Source organism: Neodiprion pinetum, chromosome 5 (assembly GCF_021155775.2).
Source record: "Neodiprion pinetum isolate iyNeoPine1 chromosome 5, iyNeoPine1.2, whole genome shotgun sequence".
Taxonomy (NCBI): domain Eukaryota; kingdom Metazoa; phylum Arthropoda; class Insecta; order Hymenoptera; family Diprionidae; genus Neodiprion; species Neodiprion pinetum.
Window position 1 is genome coordinate 9,822,255 of NC_060236.1, and position 26,642 is coordinate 9,848,896.

The 26,642-nt window shown below is 35.3% G+C and overlaps 2 protein-coding genes across 4 annotated transcripts in view; one reads left to right on the forward strand and one right to left on the reverse strand.

The window, feature by feature from the left end:
- Positions 1–3,062, reverse strand: part of milt (trafficking kinesin-binding protein milt) — a 98,348-nt gene extending 95,286 nt beyond the window's left edge. The window contains exon 1 of the mRNA XM_046625148.1: positions 2,785–3,062. Within this exon, the coding sequence (XP_046481104.1) occupies positions 2,785–2,850 (66 nt within the window). The 5' untranslated portion in view covers positions 2,851–3,062. The remainder of the gene's footprint in view (positions 1–2,784) is intronic.
- An 11,430-nt stretch (positions 3,063–14,492) lies between these two features.
- LOC124220514 (protein bric-a-brac 2) overlaps positions 14,493–26,642 on the forward strand; it is a 111,978-nt gene continuing 99,828 nt past the window's right edge. For 2 of the 3 annotated variants that reach the window (XM_046629534.2, XM_046629536.2), the window contains exons 1-5: positions 14,493–14,811; positions 17,246–17,440; positions 17,620–17,871; positions 18,962–19,097; positions 19,204–19,269. In XM_046629534.2, the coding sequence (XP_046485490.2) occupies positions 14,623–14,811; positions 17,246–17,440; positions 17,620–17,871; positions 18,962–19,097; positions 19,204–19,269 (838 nt within the window). In that variant the 5' untranslated portion in view covers positions 14,493–14,622. Of the gene's footprint in view, positions 14,812–17,245; positions 17,441–17,619; positions 17,872–18,961; positions 19,098–19,203; positions 19,270–21,578; positions 22,495–26,642 lie in introns of those variants that run through there. The other variant, XM_046629535.2, reaches the window with a different exon arrangement.

Here is a 26,642-nt window from a genome sequence, read left to right on the forward strand (position 1 = left end):
GCAAGAGCATAAGCATAAATTTACCCTGACTGTCACATGTCAAGATTTACATAATCAACCAGTGTATAATACTATTGTTTATTTACGTTTCTCAAAATAGCAACAACGACCTAGTTTTCATTCCGTTCATCTTTCTTTCAATAATGTTTCCGCCTTTCCATCGGACTTAAACATCGAATCGAACAAATCGTAAATGAAAATAAAAATGAACCATCGCCACTGAATTCAGTTATGCAATAAAATGCATTATAAATATTCCCTGTTTTCTCTGGAAATAAAAATAACTTAACATTTTTTTTTCCCTCACAACGTAACACGCCAATGTTAAATAAATAATCAAAGAGAGTCAAGTCGATGTATGGATTGTTGCAGATTACGCGGGATTATCGATAACCGATAACGTTCATCGTGAACGACAATTTCTTTACATGTTCAACGTCGATATTAATCGTACCAGAGCCTCCGAATGGGATATAACATGTTAATGAACGAACTGACGAGCAAATTAATTGACAGGACTGTAACCGGACTGTTATCGTTTACATTTGAAAGGCACATCTATATTATATACGACGAATAAGAGTTGGAAAAAAAATCTCTTACCTATAACAATAATAACAACAGAGTTGATTTCCTCCCGAATACCGTATTGTTGAGTTACGTAATAAATGGTTGTTGCATACGCAACGACGATGAAAGAATTTTGTGTAAATGGGGCAGGTGTATTACGTATGTTGCAAATAAAAACAGGTCACAACTATTATTCGTAAGCGTGGGTTATCCTAACAATGGAACTTTTTGTCCATATATATGTGGATAGATAAAAAGTAGGCAAGATGCAGTCGCGTTAGCTCAGCTTCTTGTCCGCTGGTCGGTTAGCAACGATAAGTGGGTCACGAACGATCTGCTGGATTTTAACTAACAAATAATTAACGTCGATATAATACGCGTTTTATTTGTATTACCGTATTACATTTACGGAAGCCGTGAATTTAGCCATTTTTCATCGAAAATATATCGCGAGTTTTGGCAAAGTTTAAATCGATAAATTCATTTTCTGCAAATTGTTGATTCAGACTTGCGGAAATTTCAAATTTCGATTTGTAATATAAATATATATATGTATAATTTGAAAATATATCGCGAGTTTTGGCAAAGTTTAAATCGATAAATTCATTTTCTGCAAATTGTTGATTCAGACTTGCGGAAATTTCAAATTTCGATTTGTAATCAATGACGTCGAGTAACTGTAACGAATGGATAAAAAATAAAAACGCATCGCAAGGTCGAACTGCATATGATATAAAGATAACGAATTATTCAGGCAGAGATAGTATCAACACTGCACCTTGTATATAACAGATCTTTGTTTATTATTTTTAAATTTTATGTACTTTTATTTATTATTTTTTTTTTTTTTGTTTTCTCGATCCAAGATACGGCAATACTGATTGAAACTCCAAAGCGGGTAACGTACCTAAGCATAACTGCGAGATATCGTTTTGCGATAAGCGAGTTTGCGAGATAACGCAATACGCAAGATAACCGATAATAATACATGTTCTTGACTGTCGATGTACGGTATAACGATAATAATCATTTATCTACGCCAAACAAATTTGCAGAAAACTTTCCCCGAACCTATTCATAAATAATCCTTGACGAGAACAACAACGATCATCTATTGAACCGTCTATCTTTTTCTCGAAGATCATCGTCTTGAATTGTCACTCTGCAATCTGTCGATTTGTTAATACGGTAGAAATAAATTCAAATACAGCCTGAGAAAGAATAAAATATAATGTAATTTTCTGTCAAGTATGAAACTAACGAAATCTGTATACGAAATGTGTAAGAGAATAGTATGCGAAATTGTTGAAGAAGTTTTGAAAAAATACTTTCACTGCAATTTATATTTGAATTGAATTCACGACTCTGCAGAATATTTCACATAATATAGTACATGTAGCGATAAAAACTGGCGCGATAAAAAATAGTCATAATTTTGAATGTAATCGTGAGACGCAAATGGGTATATAAATATGGCCAAAAATCAAATTTGCTAACTTTACAAGACTGATGAATTCTCCGCGACGACTTTTTCCACGTTTTATGATATAAAAATCAAATGATGGAGAAACATTAACCCGACATTGAGAACTTTCTTGACACCGGATTTACCTTGATCCGTTATAATGATATTAAAAAAAAAAAAAAGATCTGACTCATGTTATAATCATATAGCAAACAATAAGTTAAGTTGAATATTCAAATTTGAACGAGATGAATATATATTTTGCGTGCCACGGCTAATAATTATGACCGATGATTAATCGAATAGCAAAATATTTTACTCACAAGCAGGCTACATGTTTAATTTTCAGTAAATGCATCGATGCGTTTTAATTGGTACGAGCAAGAATCAAGTGCAACATTTTATATCGTCTCTAGTTATGGATCCGAATTTTCAATCGATCAAACTTGATCGAAGACTCAATCATCAACACAGATTTTCAACACTGAAGGTATACGTCACTTTGCCAAAAGTTGAGCATTTCACGCCCTCCGCCAAGACCTAATTATTAACACTCGATAAGAGTTTTCGATCATCAAGCTCGATCAATCGAAACTGAATTTAAGTTTCCAGCAAAAGAGTCAGTTCACTTTTCATAATATACAATTTGTTTGTAAATCTTACGATTTAATTTGTAATTCAAATTATACACAAATTAAACACCAAAACTTAAGGATGCTACCAGAATTGACTATGAACATGACACAAACCTGTATTCCATTTTGCGGATGCCTGACGATTCTGGTAGTGTTAAATCCAAATCGTTTACGACACATGTCGTTGCTCGGCGATATCCGAAACTGAGAAAACGAGTCTCTATATCAATCGATCAATGTACAATGGAACTGTACGTAACTCCTGATTCGTTGCAGCAAAACTGTGGGTACAAATGTGCAATGAAACCGTGAAGCGATCAGTCCAACAGTGGCGACGCACATCGGCGAAGTGCCAGACTGGTACACCGTGTTAATAACGTGTCAACCGATTGTCTGCCAGGTAGTACTGCCACCTGATATCCGTATCACGGTCACTTTTATTATCCACCCCTCCGCTGGGCGAACTTTTCATATACAAATGAAAAGGTAGTAACGCCTCGCGGATTTCATGTGGAGGGAGATTCGACCGTGGTTCGTGGCACGTAGACAGTCGTAGTTTGCTACCGAAAAAGTCAGCATCTGTACCAGGAGCCGCGTTCCTTTTTTCCCTTCTCACTGTCAGATTTCAAATCAGGGTGCGGTCATCCTCTCTTCGCACTTCTTTTCATTATCGATGAACACAAGGTTCGAGTAGCACGTTACGGGTGTTGGAATCGAGGAGATTGACTTGGCGAATGGACCTTCGATGCACATACTCAAAATTAAACCGAAAAAGACAGCATCTGTACCAAGAGCCGCGTTCCTTTTTTCCTTTTTCACTGTCAGGTTTCAAATCAAGGTGCGGTCATCCTTTCTTCGCACTTCTTTTCATTATCGATGAACACAAGGTTCGAGTAGCACGTAACGAGTGTTGGAATCGAGGACATTGACTTGGTCCATTCAGCTTCGATGCACATATTCAAAATGAAACCTTTCGACAGGCGAAAATTTGATTTAAGACCATTTATGGACTGTGACTTGGTGTCGATTTGACACTATGTAACGTCCATCCATCGCTACCTGATGCTAGAATGTTTAACTGACCCAAAAAATTGTACTACGGTGTAGTCCGCGTCGGTTAATTTTAGCACCACATTTTTGACGGTGAATGTTTGGCCGTTCGTTGTTAGGTTCGATTCTTAGATCTTTACAGCGAGAGATTATTGTTGGCATAATTTAGGGAGAAGATTTCATGCAGCAACGCGGTTAGCATGAGTAAAACAAATATTACGTCAGTTTACGCAGGCACTTATCGCGTCAGCTACTTACAGGAAACTTATTTTCTTTATCAGTTTGTGAAACATGTATTCTGCAGAGTGTATAAACTTCTAAGTATATACTATATAAAGTGAAAGTTTCAAAGTCATGCAAAGAATCTCATTTTAACGTTCTTATAACGTGAGAATATTGAACAGAGAGTACTGTTGATACTTTTTTCAAGTTTATTTATTTATTTCATTATATCCCGATGTTAATTAATTCCATCGACTTCAATGTATCCTCAGATTAGACATACATCATACATAAATTTATTGAATTTGTTTTTAATTCGTAAGAACAAAGAACTCATCACGCACAGTGCCCAACATCTTTCCAAGTTTCGTTTAAATTCTATTTTCGGATCACGTTCCAATCGCGATTTAAAGAACGAGAAAAAAAAAACCATCAAGAAAAACACGCCGATTCAAGTACGTGTGCAAAATTTGTTTGCTCGACCCAGATCCCGGTTTTAAGCGATCCTCACGACACGTGCTCGCAAGCGAATGAATGGCGTAGATGAAATGTTGAAATTGGTCACCCTGTATACATGCAGCGTGTATCACCGTCATCGGCCGACGACAGATTCGCGAATGGTTCTCTTATCTGTCGGTCAATATTGCCGCTAGTGATAACTGCGATCGGTTATCAGTTTACACCTGATTAGAAACGAGAGTTTCATCGATGCGGAAAAGGAGCATTGTAATTGTACACACATATGCCCGTGTACATATGTAGATACATGTTATAGCTACAATATCGAAAGTGCTATGTCAGATATAATAAATGCGAATAAACACCTTCGAATTTTTACTATAACCAAAAACAAAAGGGTCCGCCTTCGCTTTTCGGTACGGAATTTAACGCCTGTAACACCAAACCAAAGTGTAGGTGAACACTTTCAGATATAATTTCACATCAATTTCTTCACCATTCCGTGATCAGACACTGTAAGTATAAGTAGTGCTAATAAGATCCTAAATGTCAAAAAAGAAGTATAAAATCATTAGAGACTGCCGGAGATAAATTGATTGCCTTTACGTCATCTGCAGCAGGATCGCAAAAAAACCGTTGGGTAAAAGTAGGCAACGAATTACCTGAACGTATTCCAAGTCCATGTATCTACGTGTGATTCAGGACTGTTGGAATGGCCGCTGAAATTTTTCATTCGACAGCCTAGCAGCAGCTAAGAGAGGCTGTGGCTTTGATACGTAGCAATTCAAATCGTCATTGAGCTCAAAGGAGATGAATGGTTGTGTAGGAAAGGCTTGTTCATTGGCTTATAGTTTGTAAATTAGTTCCAAGTTAATTTAGACTTATTTGTAAAGGTTTGATTGGCAGAAAATAAGTTCAAGTTTAAAGAAGGCATTCGGTGAAATGTGTTGCAGAAATTGAGAAGTTTTGTGAATAATAAATAACGTTATTTACGAATTTCATATCGCTGGTATCATCAAGTTCACTGGAAAAATTCATTCGAATTCATTATTCAATTCAAGTCGTTCCACTTCTGTTGTAAAAGTTCATCAGAGAGATTCTGGCAACTTTAGTTTATCTAAAAGGAAAAGTCTTCCAGGTAACCAAAGACCAGGATTTAACCAGCTGGAGCTTTCAGAAATTCAAAAAACTTAAAAGGAAACATCTTAAACAAATCACCAATTTATCTTACGATAAATTAATGAGACTTCTCGTAACGAACCAAGTAAATAAATAATCGTAATAAAATAAAAGTGGAAGATAAAAATTCGGGAGACAACACCTTTCGTCACATGGTTATCCTTTCAAACAGAACTTGAAAGGGTAGGTAGGTATATAAATAGCAATATGTATCAGACGATATCTGAGAGTATAACCTACTCCGTCCACAATGAAACAGGAATCGACGTTATCTTATTGTTAATGGTGAAGTGCATAGCAGATCAGGACTACGATAAGACAGCGTGGTCTTTCCGTAAGTTCGCTCATAACTTCAGAACTACCGAACCGATTTCGATTTTTCCTTATCTCTATGGATAGCTACAAAGTTTGGCAACATTTCAGGCTCTGTTTCGTTACGACCGGATAAATACTTTTCGAGATATAACGATATTTGTAATCCAAGGCTAGTGCGAACGTTGACTGAACTCTGAAAGATAGAGAAAGGTTACGTTCAAGAGTTTTCAAGGCCTCGATGAGCTCTACAAAAACTCCGGGGAGGATACGGATACGTAATGAATACGAACAATGGATGGTGAAAATTATTGCGCAATTGCGGAAGATTTTTTTAGCGTTTGGCGATGGTTTTGATAGCCAATAGCGATAAATGCGCGTTCAAGGTAAGAGCTTGCCTCACAAAGATCGTAGATAAAACCCGAGGGGTCCATTATTCAACGGTCCTAAAATTACAGGGAACTGCTGGGTGTATATTATGCATTGGGACATGTACCCAGTGTCCACCTGATTAGTGATTGGGATATTTATAGTTGACGATAAAAACGAAGGAACAGTTTACGATTTCCATCAACGTAATTTTTCTAGACACGTATCGCAATTGGCATTAAGTTTGCAAAAACCTGTACAGCCGTTCTTTTGTTATTTCAAGTTTAATAAAAAATCATGAAAACTTTTGTAAAGACAAACGAACTGAGAAAAATAGCAAAATAGTAGATGTCTTTCATCAAGAATTTTTTTTCAATTACCAATCGACTCATCGTTACTTTTCATACCGTCGAATGAGTTTCTATTACACGAACAAGAACCGGTATTAAGATAATTGCGAGTAAAAGTGACAAAGACGAATTGGAAAACAAACATCATTATTACTGTTAAAAACTGATGTCCGCGATAAGATCGTAATTTTTTTAAATAATACCTACTGTTCGATGATTGTAAAATGTGAAATAAATATGGCGAGAAAAGAAGAGATTAACTAAATTCCCACATTGACTCGCAACAAATTATGAGAATTATGTATCGAATTAAAACTCCAAAAATGGCTAACATGCACTTCCATTTATTTTCGTATCACAAGACATGATGTTAAGGAAAAACGTGAATGATGATAGGATAAACTGGACACTGTGTTGCATGTAAATAAAAAAAATGGAAAAAAAAACCCACAATTAGACGGGGAAACTTGGTAGGTGCCTATACTTACCTACGTATATAGGCCTCTGTCATTCGCTCTCTCCTGTTATCAATAGATACCCACTGATGATGATAGGCAGTACAGTTTATGTCAAAAACGGTATAAATATACTCTCTGAGACTTTATCGTGATAATGTTTTCAGTTATTACTTTTTTTTTTTCGTCGATATCTGAGTAAGGTTAGAGTTTTTAAGCGAGGAAAAGTTCGGACTTACCTTTCCAATCTTAGACTTAAAAACTCTTCAATGATATCGGCAATGTCTGCATGCAGCAACGGAATAAGTTAATCCTTCATTCCGAATTACGATATGAATTTATTTAAAAATCATTGGCAATTTTAGACTGTATTATTTTGTATGCCTAATGATAATTCTAATAAATCTTGAAATATTGGATTAGAGGATCGCATTTGAAAATGTTTTACGTATATTACTGATTCATTTTTCTACTGAAATTATAGTATCTCCATATTCGGCGAAAGTTAATTGAACGTAACGGAATTAGTTCTGATAAAAATAAAAAAATAAAACTATCGAATCTAGACGACCTGTTATACGTTTTATTGTTCAACTGAAAGAAAAAAAAAAAGAAACAACGATTCATCCACGTTTGATTATTTTCAAATTAGAAATTGGAACACGTGTACAATAAACTTTACAAATGCTGGTTACTGTGTGTCTCTATTTATTAATGCAATTTTGCAATCGATCTACATCGCGCCGCGATCGTTATACGTTTGTAATTATTATGACTCTGCGTTAGACGCAGGAAAGTAAAAGACCATGTGCAATTGCACCTGTCAGGTGTATCGTAGCTCCGAGAACAGTAAAAAAAAAACTAAATGGGCGAGTTCAAAGAATGAAAAAGAAAAAAAATGTATAACACAGTGGTAATTACATCGTCACAATATTATTATAACCGTTGTGACGAATGATCCAACGATCAAAATTGGCACAAAAATCGGTTCAAAGAAGCAATAAATTATATTCAATACGAATTCAACTTCGACAATTAGTTTGACGTTGAATTTTGTAGACGTAATAATCGAGAATCTTACTGCAATTATATATTTAGAATATCACAAGAAATAAAACGACAATTTAAGCAATGTAAGGCTTAAATCTCACAAAAATATTCAAATTGATTTTTATGAAACAAGAAAGAAAAAAACATTTGCTTGCCGAAGTGAAACATTTTCATATGCAAGATTCGGAGTGGGACCTCGTTTATTTTTTCAATCATTTTTTATTTTCTTTTTTTTTTTTTTTTTATTCGTTTTTTCTATTTTCATACCTGTTAAAAATCTATCATAATATATACCACATCTCCGATTTGTCGAATGATTGTTTAAATTGCTTCACCAATTTTTTCAAACATATTTTTTTAGAATATTTTTTGTGAATAATAACAACTCAAAAAATGCTAGAAAGAAGTTTTTGAAAAAAAAACGTGTGTTTTAGATCGGGGGAAACGATTCGAAACATCAATAATCAAATCGGAGAGGCGGTATGCATTATAATAGATTTTCAACAGATATGAAAATAGAAAGAAACGATAAAAAATAGAAATAGAAAAAATTATTTGTAAAGTAGAAAGAACAAAAAAAAACCGAGGTCCCATTCTGAATCTCGTGTAAAAATGTTTCTTTTCGGAGACCATAAGTTTTTTTTTTTTTCACGAAAATTAATTTGGGTGTTTTTGAGATGAGTTTAAAAAATCATGTGATAAAGACGAGTGATTCGAAAAATTTGAAAGAATCCTTGGAAGCTTTTCAAGGGACACACTAACGTAGAAAAAATCGTTGGTGAAAATAAAAAATATCATGGTCAACCGTTTACTGAGTTGGCACGGAAAGCTCCATATATTCTTTTTTTGAGAATTATATATTTTTGCGGGTACTATACGACAGAAAAAACATATCTATACCACGCATTATGATGAGTTTTTCGGCGAGTTACGTGGGGGGTATGTGTCGAGAATTTTTCGCGGCAACAGCGATAAAGAAATTGATGTGAACGTAAAAGAATAATATATTGTGCAACAAAAAGGCTAACTCGGTGTTTTTGGGCTGAGCGTAGGTTCGCAATATGAGTCGTAGGCGAGCCAAAACACAAAGCACGAAATTGAGGTTAGGGTCGCGTAATGTCAGGTTTGTTCGCGACTGCGCATGCGCAAAATGATCTTTTCTGTACTCCGCGCATGCGCAGTCGCAGACTTACTCGACCGTCATCGAAACTGGTACTTTGCGTATGGAAAACACGCACAGACATACGCGTAAAACAAGCTCGCGTTACATAAAATAAATTTGCTTGTTTTCATATTTCAGCAGGAATTGGCAAATTTTCACAATTGTTTTACGGCCACAAATTTTTACATGCAATTAATATTCAAGTATGTCGGTATGTAAATTTGAACAAATGTGCAATTCGTGATTAATCCTTTCAGTCATGCATTTTTCATATGCACTAATTTCGATGAAAATTGGTACTCAGGGGTTTTCGGGGTCGCTGATTACGAATCCGGCATTAGATTTCCAAAATTCAAAATGGCGGATCCAATATGGCGGACGTGAAATTCCAAATACGTATTAATTCTTCTAAAACCTTGTACTCAGGGGTTTTCGGGGTCGCTGATTACGAATCTGGCATTAGATTTTCAAAATTCAAAATGGCGGATCTAATATCGTGGACGTCAAGTTTTATATATCTTTCTGCTCAATATTTTGGCCTGAATTTAGTCATTTGGGGGATTTTGGAATGGCTGATCACGAATCTGAAGTCATAACTTTATAATTTCTAAATCCGGATCAGCCCATCATATATATATATATACATGAAGTGCACATCAATGATAATGATAAGGAACCACGAATTTTAATTATCTCAAATTTCATCTCAAATTAACTGAAATATTTATTTCTAATGTATATTTGAAGGAATATTCCTGATAAAGTAGAATTTTATGTGATTGAAATTTTTCTTGTCACATTGCCCAATTGGATCGACTATAGCGGATCCACCATTTTGAATGTTCAAAATCTGACCTCATTTTCGTGATCAGCGACTCAAAAAACCCCTAGATACGTATTTTCAGAGGCCTTAGTTCAATATTAGAGCTCTGAGGTGATTTTTTAAAAGGTGGGACCGTAGCGTTTCCACTATGACTGTAAGGCTTAAGTCAGATTTTGACCCTGTTTCAGGTTCCGATAGCAAAGGTGTATCGATATTATAGATACATTTATCAGAGATACCACCATGTAGCTGTTAACAATCGAACGTGAAGAATAAGACGAACAAGAGTAAGAATAAGATAAAGAAGAAACTTGTGGGAGGAACTGTACACTGTTAAGTCCGGCCGACATCTAGCAAGATTAAGGTAATGCCAGCTGCCTGATAATAACATGATACACAATGGTTATGTAGCATTTCAGTGGTTATGGTGCTTCACAGTGGATTGCGACAAAACCAACGCCATTTCATTCTTGCCACAGGCATGTTATTATTCATGTAGTCGTCGAGTGGCGGATAAATAGAAAAACCTTTTTTAAAATTGAAAACAAGACTGGATCACTGGGATCGATAATTTGGACAGTGTGCGGATATAAAACATAGCAGCCTAGGAGTAGTACGTAAGTGTGGCGTAAATTCAGCTTATCTAGTTTCACAAATCAATTCTACGTAACAATCGGTATCTACGTATATAATATACGACGATATGCGGGGGTGATTTGATTTATTTAAACAGCGATTCATGACTATTGTAGTTTTCGTTACTGAACAGTCGTCGACTGATTTTTTTCATTTCTTAACTATAACCCGGAAAATCTCGCAATGCATTTTCTTGCAACTATTTCAATGATTAAATTCAAACGAATGAATAAATCAAACGAGTAAATTGTAGAAATTTATTTTGATTAGAACCTCATCCATGGATAAAATAAAATCCATGACATACGTTGTTATAAACCCAAAGCAACGCGCTATTTTCCATTTATTTTTATCGAATAATTGAGTTAATTGTAATGGACTTTAACAACCAGTAAAATAATCGCAAGTTAGATGAGAATGCCTAAAAATAAAATGCACATTTCACATTGTCAACAAATTTGTGTATCGCGTATTGGTAATTTCTCATTTCTGAGCGTGTTTTGTTGAAGAGTTCTTTTTAAACAAGTGGGATTTCATATCAAACAATTGATAAGCGGATAATTTGAGCTCACTTCCCTTCGTTGAGATAGAGCTTTTGAACTCAGACTTACCGTTAGCTAGTACCGAGGTCTCGGTTTCCACACTGGAAACCGCAACGATCACCAGACGATGGCCAAATCTGCCTGCTGAAATTACACAAAAAACGATACAATATTAAAAAGGTTGTTCAATTGATGTCGATTTCTTTTTCTACAAATATTTCATTCTGAGGCAAGCAATAAGAGATAATGATCTGAGGAACAGCTGCGAATTAGTGATCAATGCGTGTACTACAAGTTTAACAATGATTGTTCAAAGTGGTATGACGTTACAACTATAATAGATAATACATTTACAATATATTTCTCATCTATATCAGCTTTGCACAGTATAATATAGTCAACATCGATGTTCGGATACTATTTACATATTTTTTCTTTTTCTTCTTAGCTTCTTCCTTGGATTAGATTTAATATTACAAAGAAATGGGAGTATAATTATCCTAAGTGGAGTCAAAATGACTCATATAAGCGTGCAAATCATTCTCTGAAATATTCCGTTCATTGCGTAGAAGCAATACAAAAATAGGAAAATTGTATAAAACGCTTCTCCATGAGCGTTTCATGCAAAGACTATAATCAAGAAATATACGAATAACATAAATTTACTGTTTTCCTACAAATCTTGGGTACAAGAAGAAAAATTGTGACTGTAAAAGAAAATATATAATGATATCATTTACTCGCTTACAGTTAACTTCGCATGACTTTGTACTGATCATCGTTTCTCATATTCAATGAAAAACGAAAAAGGAACTGAAATAAAATCAAGTCAACTTTCTTAACTCCTTTTTCAATTTCCTATCTCTGCTTGTTGAAGTCTGTAAAAATTATTTTGTACACAACAGACATACTTTTAATTTTCATACTTTACTGTCTATTGCGGTTTTGATTATAGGTAAAAGACAAATATTATTGAGAGAAATTTTTTTATTGAAAATCGAGGATGTGTCACCAAGATTTGACGAGCTTCTACAACTTCAACATTAATTGACCTTGTTTCAATATCGATGCTAACTTTTCAGATTTACTGCGCTCCCATAAGAAAAGAAAGGCGATTTGTCCTCCTTTCCCAATTCATGTATAATCCTAATATTTGCCGTGGGGAGAATAAATGAATTTGAAAAGCATTTTTTTATCCCAAAGCAACGATGACCGATCAATAGTAAAAAACTATAAGCGTGTTTTCGGCATTGGAAAATAAGATGCCCAAATCTAGGACTAGCTCATACTTTTATGACACCTCTTTCAGCTTTATAAAAAAAAAAAAAAAAACGTATTGACGTGTCAGTGGCCAAATAGTTGACGATTATAAAGAATAATCAACAGAATAATGAAAAGAAATTTAACTGTGCACAGTTACATTATTATATAGCTAATAATGAGACAACTGTAAGACAAAAAAAAAGTGAAATATATATGAGAACAAAATATTCGCATAGCATAGACTGTAAGTAATCTGAAACAGAGTGACGAAAAGTCAGTGACAAGTTTTGTTGTTGTGTTTGAAAAGTGACTCTGAGTGATTCACCAGACAGAAAAATGGGCCCGAACAGGTTTTATTGACTCCAGGCGAAACTCGGTAAGACTCGTGCGAACAATCGTATGCATGACGTAAATCGTAACCGTGATTATCAAGCGGGTATGACGTCATGAAAACGATCAAAGCCGGCATGCACTAGCGAACTCTGAGCATACTCTGAGCATAGCCTGAGACCATCAGAGGCAACTCTACAGGGAATAAATGCAGAAATCTACCGCATAAGACTCGTTAGATTTTTCGATCACGCCTTTAATTGGGCCAGGTAACAAACGATCGTCATTTTTTTGCGTCCAACGGCGATTGCGATTGGTGGAAAGGTCGCCGCAAAGCACGCTGGGGCTACTCGGAGCACGTTGAAAAACAACCGAACGTAGATGCAGACTCGATTCAACCGACCGCGTAAATAAATGCAGTTTTTCGAACCCATAATTAATGACACCTACCAATCGGATCGGAGCGACGATCGAGACACGTAATGTAACGAACCGTAGCCGTGGGGCGATTAGATCAGCTGTTGATTGCACGAATTGAAACCGCGTGCCATTGAAGCAAGGAGACGCGGGGAAGAAACTGTCACACACGGGAGAGGAGGAGAAGGTGCGGAAAAGCGGTGACCGCATGTTTTCCTCTTGTCGTCTGCAATAGGCGCGATAATAAGTCGAGGGTATTGTTTCGTGCCCGGATGATCGCGTTTCTTGGAAACGGCGTATCGATCGCGCAAACCCGAGGAGGAGGCCCCGAGGTCGCCTGAACGATCCGCGACGGCGAAATTAGGTTAAGCTCGGTCCTCCGAATTATTCCTGTCGAAGAGTAGCTTGCTTGTAGTCATCGTTATCCGCGCGTCATTGATTTTGCCCGCATTTGGTAAGCCTCGGGATGCGAAATCGGGAGGCGAGGATTGGCAGAGACTCACCGATAATTCAGAGCCGGGTTGCATCCTCGGTCAGATGTATATTTGTTGACACTGGCACTGGCACTCATACACCCCACAAAACTGCCATTTTTATCCTTATAACACAAGATTCACCACTCGACACCACCGCTGCTCGATTGTTTTTCCGAACTCCCAAACGGGGTTAGGCCCCCTTTAAAATACACCTTGCTCGTCGTTCGTATGTGGGTGTGTGTGTGTGTGTGTTTTCTTTTTTCTTTCTTACGCTCGCCCCCCCACCGCTCTCTAAGAGTTAAAAAATATCGTCGCTCATTCTCTACGTTTCTCTGTGTACAGTCTGGGTACTACGTGCATTTGACGAGACGTTGAAAAGCACCGATATATCGAGTACGCTCGGCTACCCCGCTGAGCTACGTACACGCCGCAGGGATCAGCGCCATATGCCGGAAGTACGTGATACTAGACCGGCCGCGAAATACACGGCGTCGTCTGCTACGTACGAAAGTTACCGTCGATACGCATTTTTTGACGTGTATGCTTGATTTCCGATCAAGAAATCGGTCGGATTTGGTCTAGCATTGCTCATTTCGCGACATATTGTCGCGGATTTATTGCAGTTTTAATAAAAATTTCGTAATTGTCAAGATGGAGAATTTTTCCGCCGTCAAGTTGCCCGGCCTGAATATCGATTGTCATTATTTATATCGTACGTTTCCTCTTCAGTCATCGATTCACTTTTTACATTTTACATTTTTACAGTAATGAGAGAAATAAGTTTAGTTTATTATACGGTACTTTAGGCTTTCCCATATGTGATCATAGGTGTATAAGGGAGTCGTCGATCGAAGAGAATGACGGATAGCCAGCAGCAGTTCTGCTTAAGGTGGAACAACTTTCAGGCAAATATCACCAGCCAGTTCGAGGCCCTTCGCGATGACGAGGATTTCGTCGACGTTACCTTCGCCTGCGACGGCAGACGTCTTCAGGCCCACAAAGTCGTACTCTCCGCCTGCAGTCCTTACTTCAAGGAGCTGTTCAAGGTTAGATCATGCCACCACCTTCAACGTCACCTACCACTAATTTTTTTCCCGATGAGAAAAAGCCGATCGGTGCATGTCGCCGTCCTCCGCACGCCATGGATCGTTCGGCTTTACCCTTCGACCCCGTCATGAGTCTGCTTTACCATTTTTATCATTCCTGTCGTTTCGTTACACAACGACAGTTTATCCTTATTTTCATCCCCTTTTCACCCTACAAATTCATCCCATCTTTTTCATAGCCAACCGATGCATCTTTCCATTCTCTGGCCAAATCCACCAACAGCTAATACAAATCTCCAAAGATACCTTGCAAGATGCGAATCGGACGCAACGTATTTCAAAATGTCGACGTCGATTCGTTCGCCTAATCGTCATTGGTAACAGAAATTTATTTTAACTTCGACTCGTCCTTACAGTCTGGATAACGTTGTTTGCAATATTTTTTACATAGGCGTATGATTTTTCTCGACAGACTTGAAGGCAGCCTCGCATATCTAACGGCACATCAGCCTTTGGATAATTTTCTTTTCGTTCGTACGGTATTCAGAATTCGTCGAGTAAATCGTGAGACTGTGATATTATAGCGAAGAAACTTTTATGCGTGTAGTCGCATATTTTTGTCTTTAAAGACAACCTGAGCTTACAGCGTTTGGTCATTGCAAAGTAATTTTAATTTGCAAACATCCAAATTGAACAGCTTGATTAGTATTGTCGTTTTCCATTTTTTTTTTTTTTCTATTTTTTTTTTAGAGAGATTATTCGATGACGCCGACATTACCTTCTGTTATGTAACAAACAATATGGTCAGATATGAGCAGTACCGCCTCGGAATCATTTGTGGGACACTTTTTCAGAGTAGTCAATACCATATGACGTAAAAAATCGTCTCGCTGGAGTATCGCAATTAATTGCATATACTAAAACCACATAAATTACGATTGAAAAGTATCCTCAAAATCAAAGCGATGATAAATTTAAGGTTTTTTTCAATTTTTGTACTAATTTAAAACCAGATATTGTATTTTTAATTTATTTATTTATACTTGTTAAATTATTGACCATTATAAACTTGCGTTTAAATGGAATCGTGTTTAATATTTCTTTATATATACATATAATGTATGAATTTTTATTTTCCAAGGCAACCATAAATTACGTAACAGATGCTGAAGTCTCACTCATCATACTTAAAGACTTGTCGGAATTCCTTTGAATTTTCAAGCACTTGCACGATACATGTAATTGGCGTTATACCCATTATTACCAAACATCTTATTTCTAATATGGTATATATTAAATATTTGCGCAACTGGTATAATGCAAATGAAGCATTGTATTATATTATTATGTTGTATTTTGTGCATTGCATTGTTTTGTATTATACATATTTATATACAGGTATCTGTATACCTGTACCAGTTTTACTTTTGGCCATTTTGTATTTAACCTGATTTGTATCACCTAGACAAGTTTTTTATTTAATTTCTTTTTACGCAACACTTTCTAAATCTGCATCATCAGGTATTCAGACAAAAAGCAATATACAGTATCATCGACATTTCTCTGACTAAAATAGTTAGATGAGTATATATTTTGAGAGAGATTTTCAATTTATACATCTGCAGTCCACCGAGAATTCTGTGGTTTTCCTAATTTGTAGTTACCCAATATGAAAAATATTCGTATCATTTTCTAATCATTCTAATTTCATTAAGTGCCTTGGCATTGTTATTCATCAGTGTTCTGTAGTAATGGTAATGGGGTAATACGCGATATCATTCAAAGCAGCTCAATTTTCAAGAATTGGTCTGTATAAATAAGAAATTCACTAGTTTCTTCAATTGTAATTGGATAAAAAATTGTGGATACGGTAATCTGCAGAGAACATCAAAGTAAAAGCCGTTCTCTAAATATAGCAGTATTATCCTTGATCAGGCATGTATGGAATTATACAGAAATATTTTACAATTACGTAATTTGGGAAAAACCCAACAATATATAGTCATTCACCATGACGTGTCTTCTTCGTTTTGACATACGCAACAGATGTTTTTCTTTCTATGTATAATATTTAAATACATTTCATTCAACGGTCAATTTCAAATCAAAGCAATAAGTCATTGATTGTAGCAGTCTCAGTTTCCTATCAAATTTTAAAGGTGTGCGTTGAATTATCAATGCAGTACAATTATTTACAAGGAATGTTTTTGTACCGGAATTAATATCAATATCAATATTCTTAGAACCAAGTATTTTCATTCGCGCAATAAAATTAAAAGATTTAACACTATGGACAGCGAATAACTAATATACGTTTCGGCTTTAGGAGAATTATTGTTTATACAAATGTGTGCTTGTGAATATTCTTACGTGCATACGACAATTATTGATGTGTAACAAGAACAACATCCATTGCAAATTATTTTGTTTATAGACAAATCCATGTAAACATCCGATAATCTTCATGAGGGATGTCGAATTTGAACATCTGCAGTCGCTGCTGGAGTTCATGTATGCAGGAGAGGTAAATATCTCTCAAGCGGAACTGCCCACCTTTCTGCGCACCGCTGAATCTCTTCAGATCCGTGGCCTCACCGACTCTCAGAGTAATCGACACAACAACGAAAAGGTAGTTCATCCCTTAGTTTTGTCTTGGTTTGTAAAAAATGTTTAGAATCTGAAATATAATATAAATAAAATAATAAATTGAAATTGGCTTACCCAACAACGAATATTTATTTCTACTACGTACACAAAATTCTTGTCAATTATTCTGTGGTTTCATTTCAATAATGATTTTATCCGTAGCACTCAAAGACTAATAATATCCATGCGTCGAACGGCCGTGGCCTGATCTCACCGAGCTTGGATGATGAGCGCAGTAAGAGTCCACCGGCAACGAGTCCTCCGCCGTTGAAAAGGCTGTGCAAACGAAGTGATTCACCTCAAAACTCTAGTCCAATACCTACGGTGCCGGCAGGCGCCACTTCCACGCAACGTTCTCGTCCGCCGATCGAACCACACGTTCAGCTTGATTATAAAGATCTCGATATTGTGGAGGTGTGTTATTTTACGTGGGACGTTTTTTTTTTTTCACAAAAAATGCAGTTTTGCAAGCAAGCCTTAAGATGCGGCAAAGTACTTATTAGTAGTCTATGCGCAAAAATCAGGTAATATTCGTTGAGTTGTGTATCTATTTATTATCCAGCTGTACCGAAGGGCTTACATTTGTTAAAGTTACATTATTTTGAAGTACAATCGATCGTTGTCGAAAGTAGAAGATACCAAACACGACTTATTCGTAATGTGAAGCTTGGGACAATACCTGTTTAAATTTAATAAGTGACTGTTTGTAAAACATTGGCGAGTTTACGAAAACTCAGTTCAATCGAGAATTTACTACATTTAGATTTCGAAATATAAAGAGATAATAAGGTAGAATTTCTTAATTTTCTATTTCGGACGAAAACGAGAAAAAAGAGTTTCGCCAGTAAATTCGGAATTTTCATAAAACTGTCTCACATTTTGTATAGAAAAATCAATACATGCAATTATTACAAATATTGAAATTCAAGTTTAGAAGAAATCTTTTATTTAATTACTTGCTCGATTAGTAACAAGAAGTCACAAATTTGCTCCATCTTTTGATGCAATTAGATCAACATTTTCTTGAAATTTTTTACAACCGTTTTTGTTGGTTTGACGACTTATTTACCAGATTTTTTAAATCAGAAAATGAGTATTTTCATATAAGGTTATGATCGTGACGTTAACGCAACGATGCGTTTTTGTGAAAATCGTTATTTCGCAACGTCAGGGGTGTCTGAAATTCAGTAAATCATGATAAAGCCAAAAATTTTTACATTTTGCAAACTCAACACCTTAAAGTCATACTAAAGTTCAAAAACGGTAAATTTTTGGTGCACAGTTTCATTGCGCTGACATTATCAACCTTAATCTCGTGTTTTCATACACTTGCTATTTAGCCTCACGTGTGATGCTTTATGGTAAAATTCCCCCGTCTCACGCAACATGTAGATAGAAAAGAGAAACAAAACTTATTCACCACTCAGATAAATAGGTATAAGTTCATTCGGTACCACATGTCTTTTCGTCCTTAGATTATGAAACAACTTGCTTTCCTTTACAGCCAAAAGTAGAATTACCAGAATATGGCAGCGACGACGATTGTTCTACAAAGCCCGAGATCAATGCATTGCCGGGCGGTTTCCTCAGCTTGGACGGAGGCATGGAGGTCCTCCCTACGTATCCCTCGTCATATCAAGGTAAGTGAGACAAGAATTGTATTAAGCGTCAAAGTGTTGAATAATTTTGAAAATTTCAGAATTATCGATTTAGCTGTTCAAGTTTAACCAGTTGGTAACTTTTCAGGAAGCGGAATGGACGGAGGAATGGCAGGACCCTCCCACGGGGCTGAGTTGAACCAGGAGCAACAGGGTGAGTGAAGTTTGAAATCAATAATACGGTAGTGCGAGCACCATTACAAACAGCAACAACCTAGCCGTTACATCAAAGTATCGAATGTGAATAGAGAGAAGGAAGGAGAAAAGAGTCTTGACGGTTTGAAATGGTAAGCTCGTGTGTAGCTCGGTAGGTCTTGGTAGGCGGTAGGAGACATTTGACACTCAAGAGGCTGGAGAACGGGCAAAGTCCACATCGAGTGCAGTTTGCAGCTAGTCGGCTGTGTTGTATGAAAGTTTTTATATAACCCAAGATGATTTATTATTAACAACCGTAATATCCTGTGTGTAAATATTTTTAAAAATTATCTACGTCCCACTCCTTGATGCTTTGTACATAATATATTTTACATTTTTTTTTTATTTTTTTTTTTTACACTTCATCGTTTTTGTTGGTTTTGTTTTTTTTTTTTTTTTTTTTTTTGTTTCCTTATGTCCTTTCATACAGTTTTCTAATTTTACTTCACATCTCTTTGTTGTCATGCTTTTTGTAAAAATCCATATACCGCAATGCTGTACATACAACGCTGATTAATGCTATTCGCTTGACAAGTTGAGAAAAAAAAAAAGAAAGAAATCAGCATAAGCAAAACCACATGTCAGGTGTACTCAAAACTCAATGTCCAAATTCATGCTGTTTATCATCTTACGATCATGCTTTTGTGTTTGATAATAGCAATACATACAGTTTAATCAGGTCTCGTCGTAGGTTTCTTTTTTTTTTTTTTTTTTTAAATCCATTATCAAATAATCGCGAAAGGGGTAACTATAGAAAGTTACGTTTTTTTAAGCACCCTAATACATTCTTGCAATCTACATGATGTATGAAACTTTTGTGGTCAGCTTTAGGATCAAAATTGTTATTTTATTTTTTTCCTTTGCATATTATTTCGACATAGGCAATCCAAATACATTATACAAGAAATATTCAAGCAGCAGCTTATCGGTAATTACGATTATTTGCTTTCAATTCACTCAAGTCTTCCACAAGAAAATCAATATTGTTATATTTCAAGAGAAAAACAACATCTGTTAAAATTATTATCATATTAACTCAGTCGATAATTATACAGAACATTTTAATGCTTGCAAATTCTGAGTACCTTGGATGGTGGAAAGGTAGAAGAATTTTATCAGTGACTTTGTAGCTGTGACGCCACGATTTATTTTGACATGTCTGATAGTAGAAATAGACTGATAACTTCAAGTCGACAAATAATTTTTGAAGCATGTCATCACTCTCAAATCAAAACGTGAATACTGGTAGTTTTTTTTTTTGTATAATATCAATGATTTCTTGAAAATATTGTCATTAATGATGGATAAAACAAAATTGCGGTTTACAAAATGGTCAGACAAGCGTAAATATGTGTATGTTTTCTCAGACTTTTGCATTAACTTTCGATAACCGTTATTATAAAATCATTTCTCAATATATACAGGAAGAATAAAATATTTTACTATTCATTTTTCTTTTCAAGCTTAACATGATCAATTATAAAGAGTTGAATCGTAAGACAAGTCAGCCAGGATTCTTCTCTTTCTAATATGAAAGGAAAAGATAAAATTATAATATTCCCAAAAACTGCTGCAATTACATTATAGACAATAATTCAGCTAATCTGATTGTCGTACTCGAATCTTCTACCAGAAACATCCATGGGTTGGAAAAATTGAAACGATTTGAAATGATGCTGTGGAATAATGTCATTATTTCAACGTGCCGTGCATACATTTTTTGCCGTCAGCTTCTAGACATAAATATCGATTGTGCGACTAGATCATACATGGCTTTAAAGACTCCAGTCTTCTCACCTCTGACGTGTCGATAACAAAACGTTAACTCACTTTTTGTTTCTTTTTTATCTCCTCCGTTGAATATACATCGTATATCGGTAACTCACTTCACATTACCATGATTAAACAAAAATCAAAAACAAAATCAAAATCATTGCTATAAGTGTAGTGATAATAATAATAATAATGAAAACAACAACAACAACAACAACAACAATAATAATAATAATAATATCAGGCACCACACAATATACTTAATTGGGTAGCGCTAATAGGGCTGTTTGCTGGTTGTTGCTGTCCTGTGGTGGGTGGTATTTTGATATCGTATGGTGTGAAAAGAAAAGTAAATGGAAAGAAAAAAAAAAAAAAGTTACATAAAAAAAGAGAGAGAAAAAAAAGAGTAAAAGAGAAGAGGTGTGGTGCTATGTTGTGGTAACGTGCTATGCTGTGGGCTGCTACCGGTTAGAGCAAGTTGTGTGTGTGTTGCAGCTGACCTGCGTAAACTGCACTCGTTGGACCCGCGCCCCTGTCCTGTGTGCAACCGCATGTACAGTAACTTGTCCAACCTGCGTCAGCACATGCGCCTCATCCACAACCCTCAGAGTGTCACATGCCCTCTATGTAACAAGCCATTCAAGACCAAGCTCTACCTGAAACGACATTTGGTCAGCTTCCACGAGCTCAGCATGGCAGACAGGCAACGACAAGAGGAAATCTACCAGCATCAAGCTAAAGCTCAAGGCCAGGGAACGGGGCAGGTTCAGGTTCAGGTTCAGGTTCAGGGACAGGGACAGGTGGAGGGAAAACCTTGTTTGACCGCGTCCTCTCTGCCTCCTCGGCTTCCTCCCGGAGAGGGAGGAGGCTGCGGAATGAGCACGAGCTCAAATACAAACGCAAACGCAAACTCAGGCGCCGGCGTTAGTGGAAATCCTGGCGTTGACGCTAAGGCGAGAGGAGTTTATCAGGCACAGGTAGCCGACGGCTCGTACATGATGGAAGTAGCTCAAATTGGTGATTCAAAGCATTTTATTGCCGGTATGCAGCAGCAATTCAATGCTACGCATCACTAATGTTCAGGTTATATTTATTTTACATCCATTCTTATTGCCCAGTATAATTTTGTGATATAGTTAAAGCAAAAAAAAAGAAAGTTTAAAAAAAAAATGAAATGGAAACGAAATACGAAACAAAGAAAGAAAGAAAGAAAGAAAGAAAAAAAAACAAACAACTAAACTAAACCGGAAGGAAATGAACGAAGCGAAAAGAACAGAAACTGTGAAATTTATTAACAATATCGATATATACTTACCTGTACTATATACTTTTTTAAGTCGTCGTGTGATTCAGTAGGAAACGTGTAAAATGTTGACGAAAAAAAAAAAAAAAAAAAAACAGAAAAAGAAAACATACCGAACGACAAGATAGGTAGGAATTATGTGACTGTGTATTGGCTGAATTCGGTATTCAGCATACGGTAAATAGACGTAAACGTGGTTTTTTGTTTTTTTTTTTTTTAACCTCATTGAAATCAAATATCTTTTCAATTTCTAATTCAGCCAGACGTTTAAAAATAGTTTATTCGTTTCATTCGTCGGTTTATAAATCCAGATTACAAATTGATTAATTTCATCTGAAACTTGCACAAACAAGTAAGATAACACGAGTAAAGTTTGATAATCGAAATTAGAAAAAGAACGCTTACGTCTATTATACCCAAATATAAGGGAGAGAGCGACTAAAATCCCGTAGGTGGATAAGCCACCCCACCTCGTACTGATATTTTCCGCAACCGGATAATTGTTATTTCATTTAATGCTACTATACAGTGTTATACAAACTACAGATATTTACAACAATATTATATTCTTACAGAGAATTATATTTACTTTAATATTATTATATTATGGTTACAGCGCGCAATGTGCAATAACATATAGCTCGTAACATGATATAAAACTATTTTTCACATGCATACAATTACAATATACAGCCAATCCAGCAGCTCAACAGAGTAAATAATACTTATTAATTAACAGTTATTCTACATACCGTGATTTGCAACAATGCAGCTAATTCAATTAAACGATGCAGTAGGATGCCTTTGTGCCGCTCCTTTCTTCTGCCTCGATGCTTAGCGTTCTTCTATTTCAAAAAGTTACCAAAACAGTATTCTTCTTCTTTTTTTTTTTATTTTCGACTCAACTGCGCGTAACACGCTTGTAGAATCTTGAAGATCGATCGAGCGATTGGATGAAATAAGGAAATTAATCGAAAGAATACAGATAATCAATTTTTACGACAAACGGTAATAGCGTTAAAAATTACTTCCAATATTACCGGAGTATATAAAATGGATTGTTTTCAAAACTAATAATTACATTTGCCGATAAGACAGAATACAAGTATTTCAAACACTCGTGTTCGTTTTAAACCTCTTTTGATTTTTATAAGAGACAAACACACAGAAAATGGAATTTTGTAGCCAATATTTGATGAAAATGTTTACAAGTCGATTCGCTTTCCATTTTTCGATAACGATTCGTTTACGTGTATTTGGCACTTATGTTTTTTGAAGTTGTAAAGCGAGCAGAAGGGAAGCGGCATTCAGCCATTTTATGCGGTTCCATAGCCATAGTACCACACAGTACAACTCAGGATCTTTTATAATTATATTTTACAGATGACAATAGTTCCATATATAGGTATATCTTAGGGCAATGGACTCTAGCAAACGTGCCTATTAGCTCATTTATTAGGGCTTGGCGATGCCTTAAGGGATACCGATTGAAAAAGAAAAAAAAAGAAAGAAAGAAAAAAAAAAAAAACAGAAAAAAGAAAAGATAACCAATATTAAACAGGCTCTTTACCTCACATACAATCAAATTACTTAACAGATGCAGCTATATATTATTATTATATATAATATATTTACATACAACAAGTTTACAATAGCAGTGAGAAGTCGCAACAACTGCGACCTACACAGATTAATTAATCAATGATATTATACAATAGAAGGAAAAGGTTTTTTGTTTTTTCTTTATTATCAGCTGTTACTACATTGGTAAGCAATGCGATGTTGTGTTTTTCGTTTGAGTTTTTTGTTTTTTTTTTTGTTCTTTTCTTTTTCCTTTTCTTCGTCTTCAAAACCAATTTAATATTATGTAATAATATTGGAAGAAAAGAAACAGATACCCGTTTTAAATGTTAATCAAAACTGAAGAAAGAAAAACAAGTTTCAGTTACAATATCTACTCATGGATGCCCAGCATTACTGACTATTAGTAAACGAATAAGATTAGATTATAAATGTTGCATATCATATTATAAATATTGTTATACATTTACCAAGCAGTGTTACATTGGCCAAGCCTCGAGTATTGGTTTATGACTAATTTCGTATCAATCGTTTGTCAAATCTATGCATTTTGACGACAGTTCTGAATTACTTATTACGACAATTTCAATGCTGTCAATTTATCGAAACTTTCTTAAAATTCGTATCTCGTTCTTTGAACGTTTGTCAATTTACTGCCTGAAATTTTATGGAATAATCTTAATTAAAATTACGTCGCATTAATGTTTAGCCGTCTGGTATTATTCTCTTGTAATATCTACTCTTTGAGACTTCTTATCGGAACTCACAGATAGATCGTTTATCTTCAACTTTTACCATCTACCCATTGCTCGAGGTCCGCAATTACTTAAAAGTAAAAGTGCATTACAGAACTTGATTATAATAAATAATGGACTTCATTATAGACAGGCTGGTCTTCGCTGGGCATTATAAACCGGTTACCTAGTTGTATTACATTACAGAATTCACATACATACAATATACTGTTATACATATTGTCTGTGCCTTGAGTTCCAAGACACGGCGTTATTCTCAAATGGTGTTGAATCTTAATCAAGACTGGTATTTCACGAAGGTTCATTTTTACCATTGAAAAGATTTTCTTTGCTGGGTATCTTACGAATGGTAAAAAAAATCTGAATAATGGCGAATGCTTGACGACGAGAATAATTATCGTTACGCTCGGAATGAAAGACACTTTCTATATTTATATCTACGAAATGCAAAACAAATAATAATAGTAATGAAATGATAATATTAATTTTTTGCGCAATACAATTTTACTTAACGCAATAGAAACCGTTTCGTTAATACAATTTATACGTGAAATTTGTTAAACACGTACGATAATCTTAAATCACTGAATTTAATCGAATTTTATCGTTCGATCGGATCACCGATTTGATTTTATTCCTGATTCAAAATATCGACATTTCTAATGAATTTATCGATAAGGCGCAAGGCTGAGACTGTGAGAGACTAAAAAAAATTTTATCTCAAAATCAAAACTTGAATTCTTCGACTATTTCAGATACGAAAATGTCTGTCTGAAGTTTAATTGTTTTCTATAGAAACGTTGTGCTTTCTAACGATTTCGTATCACTTATTTATGTTTCAATTAACAAACCAGCATTATATATCACCACTCTCAATTTATGTGTTATATACATGTATATATGTAAATTTTTCATCGATTTGTATTCGCTTTAGAAGTTATTCACCCAATTAACTCGCTGCTCGTAGTTCATTATTTTCATGCGTTGTACGCATAGTAGCGTTAAGATTTACAAATTTCAAATCACCAATTGTCATCGATGACGCAAAGAAGGGAAAAAAGAAAAGAAAAAAGAGGGGAAAAAACATGAAAAATTCGTTTGTACTCTAGTCAATCAGCAGTAATAATAATGAAGAAGTAAAAAAAATAATGAAAACATGTTTCGTCGATACTCTGATGCGACGAACAAATTGTGTTGAGCAAATTCCTAATGACAAGAAGTAGGTATCATTTTTCCGATGATCACATCATTATATATATACTATAGCGAAGAACAAATATATCATAATATCACGTCATTCGTTATTGTTATTTAGGTATTTATTTTTTAAGTATTCTTTCATCGATCAATGATAAGAAAAGCGCTGTTTACATGTACTGTATTGTATAGTTGTGAGACTGAATTATGCCACACGATTCGGCGAAGCGTATAAGATATTATATATACACATATATACATATGTATATATACTTATGTATTTATATATATATATATATATATATAAATATATATCAGTTTTATTAGTAGGCCTTATTGACTAATTAAGAAAAATAAATCTGTACGGTATTATATATATAGGGGTACAGCGTTTTCAAGTCGGTGGTACATATACATATAATTTGTAAGTAATAAGTAATTTGAAGAAGAAAAAAAAATTTCACCTATTCCATGTTCCAATGCGAGAATGAATAATTTTTTCATTTCTAAATATCCGATCTTGGCAGAAAGATAGATATTTTGAATTCACTTTTGCTCATACTTGATGATTTTACTAACGATGATATACCGAGAGTTTTTCTTAAAAGGACCAAGGGGTCGATTATGTCATTTCAATTTTCACATTTTTCACCATCGAAGAATTCCGATTCGTTGACTAAGCTTTGCAAACCAATCAGATTGCTTGGATGTTGGGAAATGTGA